Source organism: Plectropomus leopardus, chromosome 4 (genome assembly GCF_008729295.1).
Source record: "Plectropomus leopardus isolate mb chromosome 4, YSFRI_Pleo_2.0, whole genome shotgun sequence".
In the NCBI taxonomy this organism is placed as follows: Eukaryota; Metazoa; Chordata; class Actinopteri; order Perciformes; family Serranidae; genus Plectropomus; species Plectropomus leopardus.
Window position 1 is genome coordinate 30385879 of NC_056466.1, and position 19025 is coordinate 30404903.

Below are 19025 nucleotides of genomic sequence, written 5' to 3' on the forward strand. Positions count from 1 at the left end.
CAGATATCTTTCACTAGACTGAGACAGACGGACGGACAGAAAACCCCAAACATAATGCCACCAGCCACGGTTATCACCGGTGCAGAGGCATTAGAACACAAGCTTTTTTAATTTAAAGTTTTAAAGGTGTGAAGTGATATAAGTGATAGCGTCTGAGGGCCGATTGAATGGGCAGATCCACACACAGTCAGACATGCACACATACACGTGTTAACACATGCACATAACCAGCTCTCCACCATCCATCATGGGGGCAGGTGTAAGCAACACCAAAGTGTGTGTGGGACAAAGCTGCTCCAATGTGTGTTCATGTGTGTGTGTTTGCGTGTTGCTGAACAGTTAAGTACCCCCTGAGGTCAGAGCAGATGCGTAACCCTACACTCCCTCGTTGACGGAGCCTTCCACACAGCCCACTGTTTCACTTGGATGTGCTCCCACTTGAGCATTTCCACTGTGAGAGATCCAGATAATTTCACAGCTCATAGAAAAACCAGCTCTCACAATCATGGGAACTGCTGCGCGAACACACTGTCCTCTTTATATGAGGCCCAAAATGAAATCCACACACATCTCTTGCTGGGTTCGTCATCTGTGAATCTGAAAGAACGCAGGTCAAGTCTGGTTTAACAATCATGGGAACTGAAGCAGGAGCTGGCTGCTGTATCGGAAGCTCATGTGTAATATGTGCACCTGCAGGCCAACCTGTTTCTGTCATTCATGACGGACTCGGGGGATAAACAGTACAAGTGATGGATGCAATAAAATTAACACTTACAATTTCTTGCATTCCAATACAACTGCTGTACTACTGCATTACTTTGTGATTCTCACATGACTTTGTTTTTGTTGTTGATTCAAGTGTTGATTCAAGTTTGGGCTGGTTTTTAGAGTTCACTATCTTTTACCACAACTTTATTGTTAGTTTATAATGGTAGAAAAACAGAAAGGGACACCTAACCATGGGGTTGTGATAGTTTTTAAAACTGTTTATAACACTTTATTATAGAAAGACATAGGGATGCAACGATTTATTGTCTGAATATTGGTATCAGCTTATATTCACCCTGTTGACTGCCATGGGCCTTCACTAGGTGGGTCTCCATTACAGATTTGCACAAAACTTAAGTGGCATTCTTCAAAATGTCTATAAACACAATTGCGAGATGACTGTGTTTCCACTGAGTGAGGTTCTGCAACTTCTCTTCTCGAAATAACATTCCAAGAAGCATGGCGATGGATGTTCAAAGCATTAGCAGGTTTATTTTTATTGCAGCCACCACACTAGCCGTCATTCTTTCAGATCCAAGGCCACATAGGTGTGTTACGTGAGTGATAATGGAAAGGCGAGCCCCTTTTACGCGGGAGTGATCAGTATGAGGGATTTCTGGGAAGCGATAGTCCAAGATTTAACAGAGGAATTCTGGATTCAAAACTTCCAGATGATTCACTCAACTTTTTAACAGTTATGTGATGTAATAACACCTCTTGTAGCGACTGCTGCATCATGCCCGAGGGAGTCAGTTCCTACCAACTAGTGCATGGTCATAGCATCATGTGACCTATAAAAGTCAAAAAAGTGTTTCCATTGCAGTTTTGCCACATATGGGTTTTTACAGCCATTTTTTTTTTCAAAATTGACTTGTTTCCATTAGGTGTATTTTATATTGGCAATTTCAATTTGTGCAATTTAGGATTAATGGAAACTGATCGCAGTGGCTTAGGGTTTTTTGTTGTGTCATTTTAATTTTGCGCAGGCTGAAAAAAATAAAGATGTTTTACATACGAAAACGTTGTTACGTTGTTTCATAAATTTATATTGAGGAATTTGCGTTCATTCAGAGGTATTATAATGAAGGACTTAATGACTTAAACAGTTCAGTGATTGTTTTATAATGCAGAATTCTTTGTTTCCCTAACATTAAAGGGGAATCAATAACTTTTTCTTATCTGTCAAAGGTTTGGCTATCATTTCTATTCGCATTCAATGTATAACTGATTGCCAGGTGAATAGTAAATATCTGTTCTAAAAGGCCCATTGTAAAGATTTGCTTCAGTTTACAGACTCACTATATGATTCAACATTTCTGCTGCACTCACTTTTCATTTTATCTTCAAATAAAGTAGTCTAGATATTCTAGCTAAACTGATGGCTTGTTTACAACCTGTCCCATCATCTGTGCGCTCAAGTTCCTTGCCTGATCAGACATCATTGTCTAAATGTTCCAAGATATAAGGAAGTAGTGTGATTCTACGAGCAGCAAAAAAAAAATCAGGACTGTCATGTATCATTAATTTAAGAATGGAAATGGAAAGAACTTACAAAGTCATCTTTCCAATTTGCATCTTCAGGTTTTGTCCTGAAGCACTTTGTCCAAGACTCATTCAGATTCATTCACATAGACCTGGGCTCAACTTTTAGCAAACCATGAATTATACAGTATCGGACTGTACACTGGATCCTAAAGCATATAATTGCTCTGGAGTTCATTATTATTTCAGCCATTGTCAATCACACCCGTTTACTGGAAGCCAAGATTTCAATTAGCCTGTTCTAATCCTCAGTAATTAAGCCGGCTGACCTTAACACCGGATCCCTCGTGTCTGACAGACAGTCAGTCAGTCAGTCAGTCAGTCAGTCACTGGAGCTGTCTCCACAGAGCCAGGGGAGACAAGGAGACATGACTGACAAGACCCTCCGTGTGCGTGTGAATCTGTGTGTGGGTTTGTGTACTTTGCAACTGACATTTGGACTGACAGTATATCAGGGGCTATTAGCTGCTCCCAGGTGGCCTCTTATTCATCCACAACACAATGACTCCTCAGAGGAGTAGAAAGAGGCTAATCACTACATAAAGACTGACTGTCTTAGATTGAGGATACGTTTGTGTGTGTGTGTGTGTGTGTGTGTGTGTGGTTGCCTCTGTGTGTGGTCACGTTCTCGATAAAGATTATACACGAGCAGATAGCTTCCATCAAGAGAGACAGGAAAAATCAAAAATAGATGCAGGGACACGTAAGCAAGAGCACATACAAATACAAATACACACATGCACACACACACACACACACACACATACACACACACACACACACACACACACACACACACACACACACACACACACACACACGAAGAAAGACAACCATGTGAGACAGGAAAAATTCTGGATGGATGGAGCGGAACAGCACAGAAGATGCAAAGAGTGGTCTGATGTGAATAATTTAGAGGTTGCTGTGAAGTGGACCTAAGAGCATCTGGAGAGACAGAAACAGAGAGAGAGAGAGATGGAGAGACAGAGAGAGAGAGAAAACAAAGTGTATAAAAAGACCAGAGAAAAGGGAGGAGAGCGAAATAAAGCATAAGAGGGAACGAACTTGGGGAGACAAAAAACACAGAGACGAGACAGTGAGAGGAGAGAGTGGAGACGAGGAACTGTAGACTGTGCTATTACCCCTCAGAGAGACAGGAGGGAAGGAAAGAGAGAGAGATGAGATGGTAGAACAATAGGCTGCACGTCCTTTCCCCACGAGCATGTACTGTAAAGGCGGGCGATGTGATTATCCACACTTGAGCAGCTTCACTCACTAAGACACTCTTGAGCTTCAAACTACCGGTACATAATGTTCTCCTAATGGACTCCACTAACATCACTATCTGCATTAATGGACTCTTGCTAACACTAACAAAAAACATCTACCGCGGTGGACCCAGGCTTACACTTGCATATATATATCTACATCTGAGGAAACAGCCGACAAGTCTCCACTTCTGCATAAATTGTTTTTAAGTTAGAACAACATCGACAGAGGAATATATTATTTGACTTGAGGATGTGTGAAACCTGATTTCACCTGGATTATACTTATACTGCACTCCGGCCAGTGCTTAAATCCCAACCTACAGTAATAATCTTTAAATAGAGACCTTCTACCTACACTGTAAAATATGACAAGTTGATTTTACTTAAAATAATCTTGGAAACCGATTGCCCTTAAAGAAAAGAAAATATGACTTCAAATCTTAATTTAAGTTTACTCTATATCCAATTGTTAAGTTTACCTGACATTTAGTTTTATTTACTTAATTTTGGGAAGTTTTAGCATCTTCAACTGAAATTACCTTGTTCTTTCTAAGTGTTAGCAACTTCACTAACCTAAGTTAGTCTGATTTAACTTGATCATGATGGAAGATTTGCCGATGATGAAGTTAGATCTGTGAGTTTTGTTTGTTAACATGTTTAAGAATCTGCGATGTGACTGACTAGTTTGCAACCAGCAGAAAACAGAATATAGGATAGTATACTTGGTTTACTGAAGTTACAAAAGCTTAGAAAAATAGATGTAATTAAACCTGTCAATTTTAAGTTGCAACAATTTTACAATATTAAGTAAACAGAACTCAATTTTAAGTAAACTTAACAATTACATATAAAGTAAATTAAGATCAAAAGTCATATTTTCTTACATTTTTCAAGGCAATCGGTTGCCTAGACTTTTTAAAGTACAACTACCCCCAACGAAAAACTAGTTATATAATTAAATCAAGTAAGGATTCTCTTGCGTAATTGACAATGCTTAATTGTTTAATTAAGCATTGTCAGATTTTACAATGTAAAGAAGGAGCTTCAACCATTTCAAAATCTGAGCAAATTGCCTTGAGTTCTCCCAAAAACATGGGGAAAAGGCAATGAGCAACAAAAGGAGAATTGACCCCAAAACAATAAAAACTTGCATGTGTGTTCACACTGACCTCGTAGCACACTTAGTCTGGTGGAGGCAGTGATCTCTCCTGCAGAGTTGGAGGCGTGACATTCGTAAATAGCCTCGTCTCTGGGGGTCCTCAGTGGCTGGATCCTCAGGACCGAGCCAGACCCGTCATCGAACTCTATTACCTGTTAGAGGGAAAACATAAAAAAACATAATATTTTAAAAATGGATAAAAATGCGTACAATTAAAGGTGCCATTTGTTGGCTTCTGATAAACCCAGATCAATTGAGCCTCATAGCATTTTTTAGCTCATTAGTTTTGTTTTACTGCCGTTTTTTTAACCTGAAAAGATCTGCAAACCCACTGTTCACTCCCTCCCCATTAGAGGGCCTAAAACAAAGTTAGCTACTAGCTACTGATAAACATAATGGAGCATACAGCATCTGCAAATCCGCATATTTCACTCAGGAGTTGGTGAAGACCAAAAACAGAGCTAAAAATGAATTAATATTGAAGTTAAATTCATCAGGTGTGTAGAGACACAAATTCAAATGTTTGCTAATGTTGCTCTGTGTCTGCTACGTGCTGACATGGGAAACTCTTTGCAATATCTACTTGAGTGATGATAATGGTCAATATTGTATTTACATACAGTGTGTTTCTGCTGCCTCCAAAGTTGCCAAAAATATCAAAAACTGCAGGTTTAAAGAAACATATCTTAAATTAATCGGGCTTCGAAAGACTGAACTATCCTACTGATTCAGTAGCAGGTTTGTTAAAATGTTCATCTGAAGCATTGGACCCCAGCTGGTGTTGCTGTTTGGTTTTAATTTTATCTTCAACACTGTTTGCAGCACAGTGATAAACAGTCAATTTCACAGTCAAAAAAGGGCTTTTCCTAGTTTTTAATTTACTGAGGGACGCTGAGAGAACAGAGCGCTGAGTCAGGTTTAATCTTTAGCCACAAGGCATACCTGGATTCATAGCCTACTATCAATCACAACACACATTTGAAATGATTTCAGGTAGCACCAGAGAAGCATTCCACTGATGATTTAACGCAACCTTTGACTTGAATTGAAAGAACAGAAAAAGGACAGTTAAGAAACAAAATGTCCTTGATTATCTCTCATGTCCTTTTAATATTAAGAATATGCAACAAAACAAATTTTTCAGAAATACTGGATTTTACATTCTAAATGCTCTTGCATAAGTTTAATACAAGCGTGTACTAGATCTGGATTCTGAATTCTGAGAAGGTTTCCGCCAACTGAAATCCAATAAAAAGAAATCCCTCAACAACTCCTGACCGAAAGGGCGGCAAAGAGAAATATACAGCACATAGTCTGAGTTTATATAGGGTGGATTAAAAATAAAATATCTCCCCAAGTGATTTAATCACAAACAGGAAGAAACCAAGATGAACTTAAACCTGGGAGGAAACTCGACTTATTAAAGTGGAAAAGCACCCTGAGCTCAGGGTGACACTGACTGGCGAGGCTGATTCAACATCTCCATCTAAGGGGGACTTGTGAGAGGGGAAATAAATCAAAGGTTAGAGCCGTTGGGAAACTAATAAGGCTGATCATATGAGAATCTCATATACTGTAGCCCAAGGCATCATCTGACATATGAAAGAGTCAGAGCACACAGCATTTCACACACTTGTATAACCTTTGGAGCACAAATGAAGGAAAGCAGGTAAACAAATCAAATCTTTAACAGTACAGTTTTGGCTTTATGTATGTTCATGTCTTCCCTGAATAAGGCAGTCTATTGTATACATACTCATTACAACACTCATTATTGACTTAAATGTCAACTTTCAATGCAGTAAAAACAGTGCAAGCGATATGCATTTTTGTCAGAGGGCACTCTGATTTGACATCAAAGGAAAAGTACAGGTGTAACTAATAACATTAAAGGTACAATACTCAGGATTTTCCTAAAACTACAATATATAGATACTATTGTGTAGCTCATGGTGGGGGTAGGGTCTTTCTAAATTTGGACATTTTTGCTGGTCAATGAATGCAGCACATGCTGAGCTTGTCATGAGTACTTTTTTTTCCTCAGCAGCAGTTTGTGAAGTTTTGAGTCATGGGATGGATTCTAGATCTGTCGATCCGGTCAGAACTGATCAGATCGATGGATGAGAGGTGCAGCAGCTGCAGAGGAATGGTCAAGTTTCACTTTCACTGCACCTGATATTCTGCTGCTCCCTTTGCGCGCAGAGTATGCTCTGCATTCCAAGAGCATAGTGAATGAACAATTTAATGGCATTCCAACAGTGCTTCTAATGACAGGTCCTGCCCCAAAAATATGACATAAATTTGTTGTGGCAGAGGTTTTTATCACAAAGGGCTGTCACAAATAACTGAATTTGTGAGAAATCCTTACAAGTGCGTGGCTGTGTATGTATTAGCAGAGACCCTGCACCTTGCTGGTATTTTCTTATTTTCTTCTTATTTTGCTGTGTTTGGGATGTTTATAAAAAACTAGCGACCAGGTGCCAGAATGAAAGCAGCATGCATCTAAGAGAAAGGCATGAAAATCAAGGACACTGCACCGTTAAAAACTCAAATATAGTGAGGGGAAACACCAAACAGACAAAGCTTTGAAACAAGCTAACTTAAACATAAAACTACCATTTAAAGCTTCATCTATGAATTATTTTCATTAATTAATCCATCAATTGTTTTACTGTTTAGTTTAGTGTTTGTGGAAAATTACCCAGAACCCAAGGTGACCTCTTGTTTTGTTTTTACTATCAATAAAAAAATGTAAATCCTCAGAATAGGAAAGCTAGGGCTACACAATATTTGACATGTGTGCTTGAAAAATTACTAATAAGAATAGTTTTGCTCTCTTGCAGAGAGTTGGATGAGAAGACTGTCACCACTCTTAAATCTGTATGTCAAATATAAAGCTATAGCCGTGATGCACTTTGCTTAGCTTGGCATTAAGACTTGAATAAACAGCAAATGTTAGCCTGACTCTGTCCAAGAAAAGGGGTTAAAAAAAAATCATATTCCCAGACTTCTTAAATTCATCAACTAACACAATACGTTTTGTTTAAGTGGTACAAAAAGCTAAACTAAGCTCCTGGGTCCATCTTCATTTAATGGACAAACACATGAGCAGTTTTAAGCTCCTCATTTAACTCTCAGCAAGAAAGAAAATAATCATGTTCCCAAAATGTTAAACTATATAGTGGTGCAGGAATGAGTCCTAAAATTCTTAAATAAGTTAGTATTTTAGCATTGCCGGTACCCTTGTCTCAAAGTCAATGTTTTTTATTGAAAGGGCTTTTGATTAGATGCCTGAAATAAGGTCTGTGGTTAACACAAACAGACTTTCATGTTTTGTGCAATGACACAAATATGTCAGTAAATACCCCTCTCGTGAATTTTTAAACTTTTACTTGTCTTAGAAATGGCAGTTGCTAGGAAGTGGCTAAGGGAGAATAGAGAACATCATTATGCAGAAAAGCTTTACATCCTTGTTGTGGTGGTGACGTTGAAGTCATGCAACCAGGGTGTAGTTCATTTATACCCTAACATTGGCTTTTATGTCCAGCAATTACATTTTTCAGCTTAAAAGCATAAGTGTGGTGTTCATTTGTGGAGATTATTGTGCTGAACAAAAAAAAGTATCATAAACTTTTGTTCACCACAATTTCTTTTACAGCAATAATTCAAATGGAAATGGAAAAATCCACTTTATGACAAAGGGACCAGGCAGGCCTACAAATAAACATTATCCTTGCACCACTATAACTTTATAGAATAATTGTTTATCAGAACAGTTTCCAAATAATGTTCTTTCAATATACTAATTCATAATCCATAAACCAGCTCTACAGTCAGTATTATTTGCTTTGAGTTTGGCCCACACTTGTCTTTGACAAGTCACAAAGTTGTGAGAAAGGTGTATAAAGGTGAGTCATGGCTCTGTTGTGGGATGCTGATCCATTCCCGTTTTAGTTTACAGCATTTCAGCTTGAGTCAGTGCCATAATAAAAAAAGGCACGAGGTTACACTTCATTTATCAGTGTCTGAGCCTCTTACCTCAAATCTCTGGTTGCTGACTTTTTTGCCTTTCTTGTTCCACACAATCTTGGGCTGTGGATCCCCGGTGGCCTGGCACACAAAGGAGGCCACTCCGCCCTGGACTCCCGTTTGATCCTCTGGGGTTCGTGTAAACCTGGGGGGTGCTGTATGAAAAAAAGTATACAAAAGTTAAGCGAATATCAAACTCCCAATGTTGCTGTTTGTGTCAGTGCGCTTAATATAACAACCACTACTATTCCAACAATACTAATAAGCATTGACACATACATGTACATATTCTCTAAGAATGTTTTCTAAATTCGCTAACACTTTTGTAACACATAAGTTTAAGACCTTTGTTATGCTAAAAGTGTGTATGACAAGGTGATGCCAGGTGTGTGTGTGTGTGTGTGTGTGTGTGTGGAGAAAGGAGAAAGGACAATAATGCAGTCAAAATTTTAAAAAAATCAAAATTCAAATGAATAAGAGCACACTGGCTGTTTTTTGTGTTTGTGTGTGTGTGTAACAGTGTTAATTCTTGGAGTACACGTGCACCTATATCAGTCTCTCAGTGTAGTCGTACATGTGGGTGGCTTTGTGTCTGTGTGCGCATCTTCTTTTCTGTACACGTGTGTGCACGTTCCACCATGTTTTTCCCTCTGTCCCTGTACAACCAAAGAAGCTTAATATTTCTGTGCCATAAAGGATTTATGAAGACTTACTCCTGACATGACCACTAAAGCCCCTCATTCCGGGGACGCCAACAATATCATAACCACAGCCTCCGCTGGATTGTGACATCACGACATCAAAAAGATTCGGCACGTCAGTCACGGCACGTCACCGCCAGCTCGCCTAATGGCATTCCAGCCAAACCAGAAAATCCCTACTTAAGGGCTTACCGCCAACCGCCCTGACAAAGGGAGAGAAATTGCTTTTTGCTGTTTAAAAGGAGGGAGGGAGAGAGGGAGAAAAGCTAAGCTTTTCAGAGAAGGAGAGAAAAAACGAGGGAGAGCGTGCGTGTTGAAAGACTGGGGAGAAGTGAACAGAAGAGCCGGGGAGATAAAGGGAGCGAGGGAGAGAGACAGATGGAGAGCAGAATGGGTAAGAAAGAGAGAGCATGAACAGCAGAAGTGGAGGGAGAGAGGAAGATGAGCAAGAGAGAGAGAAAGAGAGAGAGAGAGAGAGAGAGAGAGGGTGAGACAAAGAGAGTGCGAGCGAGAGAGAGCGAGCCAGATGTACTGGCAAACATGGTCCGAGAGCCCCAAGCTGCCCAATCACCTCTACACCTCACTGGCTTACGGCCAAATCTGCCTCAATAACTGAATAGAACGTGTGTGTGTGTGTGTGTGTATGAGAGAGAGAGAGTGTGTGTGTGTGCATTTTTTGTGTCGACTCACTTTCATCCTTGTATCTGCCAGTTAACATCAAAGTACACCAACTCTGCACGTACTGTATATGTGGGTGTGCATGTGCGACCTTATGTATGTGTATTAGTGCCAAAACGATTAGTCACTTCACTGATTAGTCAACTGACTGACAATTATTTATAGTTACTGTGAGAATAGGCAGATTTTCACTGTTTTTACATTGTTGTGAGTATTTTTTGACAACTAATTGAACACAATTGGCAATGTTGAAATTTTAAAGATTGCCTTCAACTATTTTCTGACAATTTGCATCTAAATGGCTTATCACTTTATCAGAAAAATAGTCCTTAAATTGATCAAATCTTTTAGGAATGAAAATAACTATGCACCGGTTTACATCAATTTTGTGAAGAATAAAAAACAGGGCTTGAGACTAATGTTGTCCCATTGTCAACAGGTAAAAATGAGTATTAGGCAAATGTTAATTATAATGTTCAAATAGTGTGTTCAAATGTAATCTTGTAAAATGTCGTTTATGGTGAGCAACTTTAAAAATATAGCTATTTGAAGGAAAATATATTATATATTAATGTTTCCACAGCAAGGCTACCAGCGCTTCTTGTTTCTCTAGATGGCTAATGGAATTGATCTGAGGCATACACCTTGAGAGAAATATATATGTATATATGTGTATATATGAGAGACATACATTTATGAGACTAAGTTCAGCAAAACTAATAAAAAAAAGATTGTATTTCCAATTTAATGATTTTATTACTGAATAAACTCTTTAAAAAAAATGTAATGAAGGGCTCAGTAACTTTGAAGCAATTCAGTTAGTTTTTTCTCAATAATGAATTTAGCTGGCACAACAGGGGAAACAACAAAAATAACAACAAAAACAAAACAAACAGCAACCCTAGCCAGAACCCTAACCCTAAAAATGAATAATATGTATTGCATTATATTGCATGCACACAATGTCTACATGCCGTTCCACTGTATGTGAGTGCGTGATGCATGAGCCCATCTGAGAGAAAGAAAGAGTGAGAGGAAAAAGAGAGAGGGGGGAACAGAAAGAATGAGGAGCGGGAGAATCACTCTCTTAATCCTCTTGCTAATCTCTCCCCCACAAAACAAATGAAAAGTGTAAAGCCAGCGAGCCATACTAAAAGGCACGGTAGATCTTTCAATTGCTTTTTTTATCTTTCCCCCCTCTTCTCTTCATCTCTCCAGACCGATCCCTCTCTTCATACATCTCCTGCTTAATTGTCTTACACTCTCTTTCTCATATTTTGCCCCCTTTATCTTTCTACCCGCTCCTAATTCTCTGCTACTGAATCGCTTCTTCCCCCCTCTCTTTACAGCTGCTCTCCTTGCTCCCTCTTTCATCCTCCTCCTTGTTACTCTTTCTCCATCTCCTCCCTCCATCTCTGGGGTGTTACATAAGTCTTCCTGTCACATTGACTGACTTAATGAGGAGGGTGTGTGGGGGGGTGCAACCGTATGCTCCACACTTCTCCCAACTCACTCCCACAATTCCTCTCCTGTCTTTTTTTCCCCCTCCTCCCCTCATTTTATGGGCTCTCATCCTTCCTCTCTTCCCCCCGTCTCCCTTTCCTCGCTCCACCACTTTTTCTTTACATCCATCCTCCCTGTTTGCCTCCTTTATCCATCCTCGCACCACTTCTCTGCTCTCCTTTTATGCCGTTGTGTCTTTTGCAGAGATCATCGGGGTCCTTTTGGTCGTGCTGCTTGGTAGGATTAAGCATTGACATTTAGGCCAAGGAATTGAGGGCTTGAGCTCAAAAGGGCACTTCAGTATCTGTAGTACTTCAACGGGAGGGAAGGGATGCCTGCAGGTTTATTATTTCATGGATATACGATAAAAAAAAGAAGATGGACACATTAGAACTTGTTCTTTGCAGCGGTCACATGCTTAGGTGCTAGTGCGTGTCGCTCGGTGCTCCTCGCAGCCTTCCTCTTTTCCCTCAATATGACCCAAGATGGAAGTGAGGGGAAACTGTCCGCGGAGAGAGATTTAGATGGAATTACACACTGCGAATCTTTCCTCTCTTGTGTGTGTGTGTGTGTGTGTGTGTATGTGTGGCCTACATAAAGGTCGCCATACAGCGGGATCTGATCTACACAGCAGATGGCAGGGATTACAAAGTCAGCTCCCCTCTCCAGACCACTTTCGAGTCATGGCTGAAGACGTGTGATAAACTTTGATTTTGGGGCAAAAGATTGTCTTTATGTCTTTTTGGAAACAGAGCAAATGCATTAGCAAAGAGAAATGGCCTAGAATAAAAATCGCAAAAGATGTCAACAGATAAAAACTGGACTGATTTTGCTGCGCTTCTCCTCCTGTCTTTTGTTTTAATTTAGTGAACCGTGACAAATGCAACACCATTTCTGAATAAACTCCCCTTAAATGATCCTGCAAAGCGTAATGGGGCTATTGAGGTTCACTGGAGTAGCAGAAAAAGACAAATAGCAAGACTAAATGAAGCTAATGACACTTTGCAGGAGGCTACGGGGACATACTGTAGCTGGCAGATGCTGTCTTAACCTAGAGGGACACAGCGAGAGAGCTCGAGTTTGTAAGAACAGATGCTGGCGCAAACCTTCAGGGAGTATGATTTACGGATATAGTGTATTAAGATTGGAAAAATTTATAAATTTAAGAATGGAAAGTACATATTTGGGAGGAAAACAGATGGAACCTAAGATACATGTCTCAGGTGGTGCAAGTATAGTTTTAAAAGTGTGAAAAATAAGAAGCTCCCATACTTTTTTATGGCACAGAAATGTATGAATATGTGATGAGCAACACATAATGAGTGAAATGTGTTTCTTCCATGGGATCCCGTTTTTGCTGACAATTTCGATTAAGAAAAGAATATTTTGTTTTTTTATTATTTGATTTGAATTACTCTGTGCTCTGACTCAAATCAAATGTTAGAAAAACAATTTAAAAATGGATTATTCTTGTCCCTGACTGGGCGGCACGGTGGTGCAGTGTTTCACTCTGTTGCCCCACAGCAAGTGTGTTTAAACTCTCTTGGCGGCTTGGCCCCTTCTGTGTGGAGTTTGCATGTTCTCCCTGTGCTGGCATGAGGCTAGATTAATTGGTGACTCTGAATTGCCTGAAGGTGTGAATATGAGCGTAAATGTTCTCTTAGAGCTGTCACTCTTTATTCAAGATTTAAGCATTTGTTTGGACATAGATCATTTTCGATCTGTAATGATCTGTTCATACTCAAAGTTTGGAGCATTTACATACCAGTAAATTGTTTCAAGTAGTTTGCTTTGTGATCCTGCATGCAGCTGCAGACACACTATGATGAGGGTGAAGAATAGATGTACAGGGTAAATGTCTTGAAGTGAAGTGGTTGTGCATATAGTAAAGTGTGATAGTGAGTATGTTGTGTAAGTGAGTGTGAATGTATTGATGAGGGCCTGCCTTGTAGTGAAGTATGTGTTGTGTAGTGAAATTGGTGTGTATTGTAGTAAAGTGCATGTGTCGTGTTGTGAGTGTGTCTTGCTTGTAATGAAGTGTGTGTGTGTTGTGTAGTGATTGTGTTTGTTGTGTGCTGAAGTGAGTAGTCTAGAAGACTGCATTTAGACCCTTCTCTATTGACCTATGACAAAACTAAGCTAAGCAAAGATGCTAATGTTGTCTTCACTACAAAAATGGAAGACACTGGCAAGCAAAGCCAAGTCATGAGTGGACAATAATGACACCAATAATCTAAGCAGCGGTGTTTGGAATGTTTTCGGTTCTACAACGTAAAAAGTGACTAACAAATACAAGGCTGTTTGTTGACTGCAAATGTAAATGTTTTTAAGGTCTGTAGACTGTTGAAACTGCATTGCACTTTGGAATTGAATTGAATTGAATTGAATTGAATTGAATTGAATTGAATTGAATTGAATTGAAATGAAATGAAATGAAATGAAATGAACTGACTTTGTACAAAGCAGCTGTAATACTCTACAACGGCAACAAATTTGTGGATTCAACTGCCAACGTTAGGTTGCCTCCCACTTGAGGCAACGGAGGCGCAATGGACAAGCTAAGCAATGGCAAGTGTACAACCTCGTCTGACTGCCTACTATTTGGCACACTCAACTTCAGCAAGGCTCTCTCAAGAAGCTCATAAAAATGCCACCGCCTCCAAGATAGCAAGAGTTATATGCAAGGATATGCATGCCATTGGTACTCTTTTGGGAGAGAATTTCTTTCCATAGCTGGAGCTATGGAAAGAAATTCCAAGATGCACCACAATGTCAAAACGCATAGTGTAACTGTACGACAGTACATGGGGAAACATAAAGACTAAAGGATAAGACACCCACTCTTATCACATTCAAATTAATTCGAACAAATTGTGTGTCATTTCAGATTCGCTCAGTCTTGATTTTTGGGGAAAGTGACAGCCTGGTGACCTGTCCAAGGTGTACCCCGCCTCTCACCCAATCACAGCTGGGATCGGCTCCAGCCCCTCAAGGCCCCTTAAGAGGTTTTTATAATCGGTTACAGAAAATGGATGGATGTTCTCTGACTAATAATGTCCACTAAGTGAAATAATAATGAAACAAGACATTTGGGTAATTTATTCTGGGCTTAAGTGAGCTAAGCGATCTGAACTCTGACGGATCTTTCCCAAAACTCGGCAAAACACTGCAATTTATATGCCTTCAGGCCTAATTCTGCGTGCCCTCAATCACTTAGCTGATGTGATGCGAGAAGGCATCAAGCAGACGGGCCTATCCCAACAACGCAAATCAACAAAAAGCAGCACGAAATGAACCCGCTGTGTCTGTTTCTATTCAAATTACAAATTGGACAAGAGAAGCTGGATCACTAAGTATAAAATCACAGATCAGAAAACAGAATGAGTAAGATTTAGTGTTTGACCTACAAGGAACGGATGTTAACTTTGTCTAATCCTGCTTGTGTGTGTTTGAGCTCAGTGCTTGGCTATTTATGCCCACAGGTTGAATAGTGGATCATTCCTTGGAGGTGGAAGGGTATAAAACGGTTATGAACTACCTGATCAGATATATCAGGTGCATCCCATTTGGACACGTCCAAAGACGATTCTGGGTGTTTCTGCGTGGATATTTGTTCATGTGCATGAACAGCTTTTGTGTGCAATGCTGTCTGCATTTTGATCACATCTGAAAAGGCTGCTCTGGATGTTGCTATAACTTGTCAAGCATCTGTGCCTGCGCCTCGCATTTTCCTGGATTTGTGTATGTGTGCGTTCATGTTGATAGTTAGGCACGTAATGAGTAATTTACAGCCCTTGCCAGGGAAAGATCCAGCTGCATAGTGTTGTATGCAGTGGTGGGCGGTAAGCTGATGACTCCCCAAATGAGAACTGAGTCAGGCTTGTCAGACAAGTTGAGGAACGAGGCCAATATCGGGGGCCTGAGCCAGGGCCGTGATAGTCAGCCTGGAGAGTGGGTGGGCATCTGGCCAGAACCATAACTTAAAACACATTAACATCAAACCGACACATTAAGAGCAAATTATCAGCTGCTTGCTTTCGTCCTGGAAATGAAATTGGATTGCTGGGGCCAATAAACACAGAGAGACAGCTATCATCCTTCTGCAGCACATATAAGTGGTAATTGGAAAACATTTGGTAAAATGGGCCATTTCAACGTCAGAAATTAAATTATATGCAATGAAGTGCTGTAACTTTTGATAAAAGTTCACATTAAAGATAAGATGTTCAAGTTTCATAAAGTGTCCAGCTGTGTCAGTGTCTCAATCAAATGTGGAGTGTAAGATTATTTATTTCAAACAGTTTTCTTCTTGTGTAAAATTGAATGCTTATGACTTTTACTTTGTCAATTCGCTGTATAGATCTGCAGTTTTTCGGACAGCTTCCAGCAGACGTCACCAAGTACTTCTTAGTCCTACACAATTTCCCCTTTTCATTGATGCAATAGCAAAAGCATAAAATGCACTTTTACTACAGATACTAGTGCATGTCCAATTAGCATGCCACTTACCCACCATAGCTGCCCCAGGGTCTGGCTAGTGCCGAGTTAATCAGGGTTAATTTGTTAGAAACACAAGGGGAGGAATTAATCAAACGGGGTCCCCTTTTATACACAGATCATTAGAACCACATGGACTACCCACTGGGTACACAACTTTACTGGGTCAGGGCTGGCTTCCCATAACGACGAACAGAGGGTTTTCTCAGCGCTGGTCACAGTGTATTACTCACAGACCACCGCTCTGCTAAGTTAGAGCTAAGCTGATGCTATCCAGGCCTCTTCACAGACGGGTGCACCTGCTAAGCTAATGCTAAGCTAACGCTGGTCAGATCCTGTTACTCACGGATGGGCGCGCAGCTATGCTAGCCGCTAATAGCGTCTCCTCTGTGGGCCGGCACACTAAGAAGCATCAGCAGAACTGCTTCATTCTCTTTCTCATCAACATGGACTCTCGTTCTCTCAGCGTTATCTGCCTCGCTCACATTTACAGATAACTACAGCCAGCACTGATGATTAACAGTTAAATAATAATAATAGCACAACTGTGATTGGCATTTTAATTTTGTGTATATGACTGCTGAAAATGTTTGTGATGTGACCCATTTCTGTCACCTTCTATGGGGAGATATTTTGCACTGGAGTTGATGAAAGAGGTCGTCAAGCATTTAAATTAGCCTCTTTATTTTTAAGGTTTAATGTCATATTCCGGATGAGCATGAGCTGGCTCATCATCACTTGAATGGAATTTTAATACAATGCAATAATTATTCCAGAAAATATACCATGAATTATTTAAATAATGACTGGAATTAGTTTTGTTGATAAGTGGCACATTAATTTAAAATTAGGAAATTAAAGGACAATTTCAGTGCGATTAGAGTTATGCTCATTACTTGTATTCCTTACTCAACATCACTGCAGACTTTTTTTGCAGTGTCAAAGAAGATTTCTTTTCTCGTATTTTTTAATAAACAACTGTCTAACCATGTTAATCCGACCAATGTCTTAAGGGCAACAAATGGCCTGTTTATTACTTTAGGTGCAGAGAAAACTTCCTATATTAACTTTGTATTCAGTATAAAATTTGATTTTAACATCTCCTGGCCTGACTCTGGCATTGGAAAGAGTGGATCAGGGTACAAATACTGTCTTTTGGTCTCCTCCTGCACCCCTGAGGCAAACGTTTTATGATGCATCAAATGGTGAGAGTAGTATTGAGCATCTAAATTAGTTTCCCTGCATTGAAGTGTATTGGCAAAAGCATCTCTTATCATTTTCCATGACAACATGTTCTCACTCCCAACTTGGTCAACAAAACTACTGTTATTCTGAGAATGAAAATGCTTTCTCCATGTAAAAACTGTCACCATAAACCATCAAGAGATAAAAAATGCAAAAATGATCTCTCAAGACTTGACCAGGGTAACACTGAAGGCCTTTTGGTCATTTGATCATCACTTCCCAGCCCACAGGAGAAATCACACTGTGCCTCAATCATGGTCGACACTGCCGGGAGCAGATGCTGACATTTTGTACTGTGGTTGGGGGCGATAATGTCAACCAGGATCTTGCCTTTTCTTTACCCTTTCAGCACGTCAGGCAATACCAATCAATCACAGAAAAGAAAAAAAAAATCCATCCAGGAAAATAACGCCTTGATTCTATTTCACACCCTTAACTAATCCCCCAGGCCAGAAACCTTTCACCTCTGTGACCCGCCTCTTCATCTCATACCACTGAATCCTGACGGTACCTCATCCATCAGCAACAAGAAGCCATGAAGCTCGCACGAAACTAGATACTTATCTCAATCTAATCTCTTGTATACTCTAAGCACTACACGGGCTTGCATACATATACATGTAAAACAGAAACATACTTAAACAGACACAAACATGCACGTTGCACTAAACATAAACCCTCACTGATAACCACAAATCTACTGTATTAGAGCTTTTCTGCAGTCTTATATTCTTACCAAAGAGTGACCAATTTATCCAAAGGAGCAAAAGTCAAGTATTGAGCAGATTTATGTTTGCAGGATTTGTTACAGGACTCATTGCACACTTCAAATGGCTCTAGCTTTACTCAGCATATCCTCATGCAATGGTTTGTATCATGTCTCATGAGAATTTATGCATACAGTTTGTATGATATTGTACAAATTAGCAATCTTATCCATGAGGTTAGGTTTGGAGAAGAATCATGGTTGGGTGCCTAACATGATAATGTGACTTGACACTGCAACGTGATTTTACAAAAAATAACTCAACAATGATTTTTGATTTCAAACCCCAGCAAACAGTGAGAAGTTGAATGACTGTTTTTTAAATATAATATCAAAGAATTCAAATATAGTCCAAGTTGTGCACGCACTCATGACATTGCCTAGCTGCACACCCTTCCTGGGTGTCCTAGCACCGTCAAAATACAGTATTAATATGACCAAATAAAAAGTTGACCCATACAGATGTCAAACCCTGGAGTTTAGGGTGAAAGCCCTGTACTTTATCTATTCACTTGCTCTTATGACTACGTAACATGACTTTGTGGAAATTCATGATCAAAGACTGTTTGGATGGAGACTTTTGGCTCTTACATCACACACAAGCATATCCACACATGTGGGTATATAAATGGCACAAGCATCATTTTTACATAATTAAAAAATGGGGGTTGAGTAATACTAGTCTTTGGCCATAGAGTGCATGTCCCAGAGCCGACAAGGTGATGTCTTCAGATTGCTTGTTTTGTCCAACCAACAATCCAAAAGCCAAAGATATTCTATTTGCTATCAAGTAGAAAACTGGAGCCTCAGGGCTGAAAGGTTTGGATTTCTGAAACAAACACATACATCGTCAACAAAACAAAATA

General features: G+C 39.8%; 1 protein-coding gene across 1 annotated transcript in view; it reads right to left on the bottom strand.

Moving 5' to 3' along the window:
* The window catches only part of ptprdb (protein tyrosine phosphatase receptor type Db), a 217868-nt gene that overhangs the window by 64730 nt on the left and 134113 nt on the right, over positions 1–19025 (bottom strand). Inside the window, exons 6-7 of the mRNA XM_042485070.1 lie at positions 8779–8924; positions 4751–4892 (exon numbers count right to left, since the gene is read on the bottom strand). Of these exons, the coding sequence (XP_042341004.1) occupies positions 4751–4892; positions 8779–8924 (288 nt within the window). The remainder of the gene's footprint in view (positions 1–4750; positions 4893–8778; positions 8925–19025) is intronic.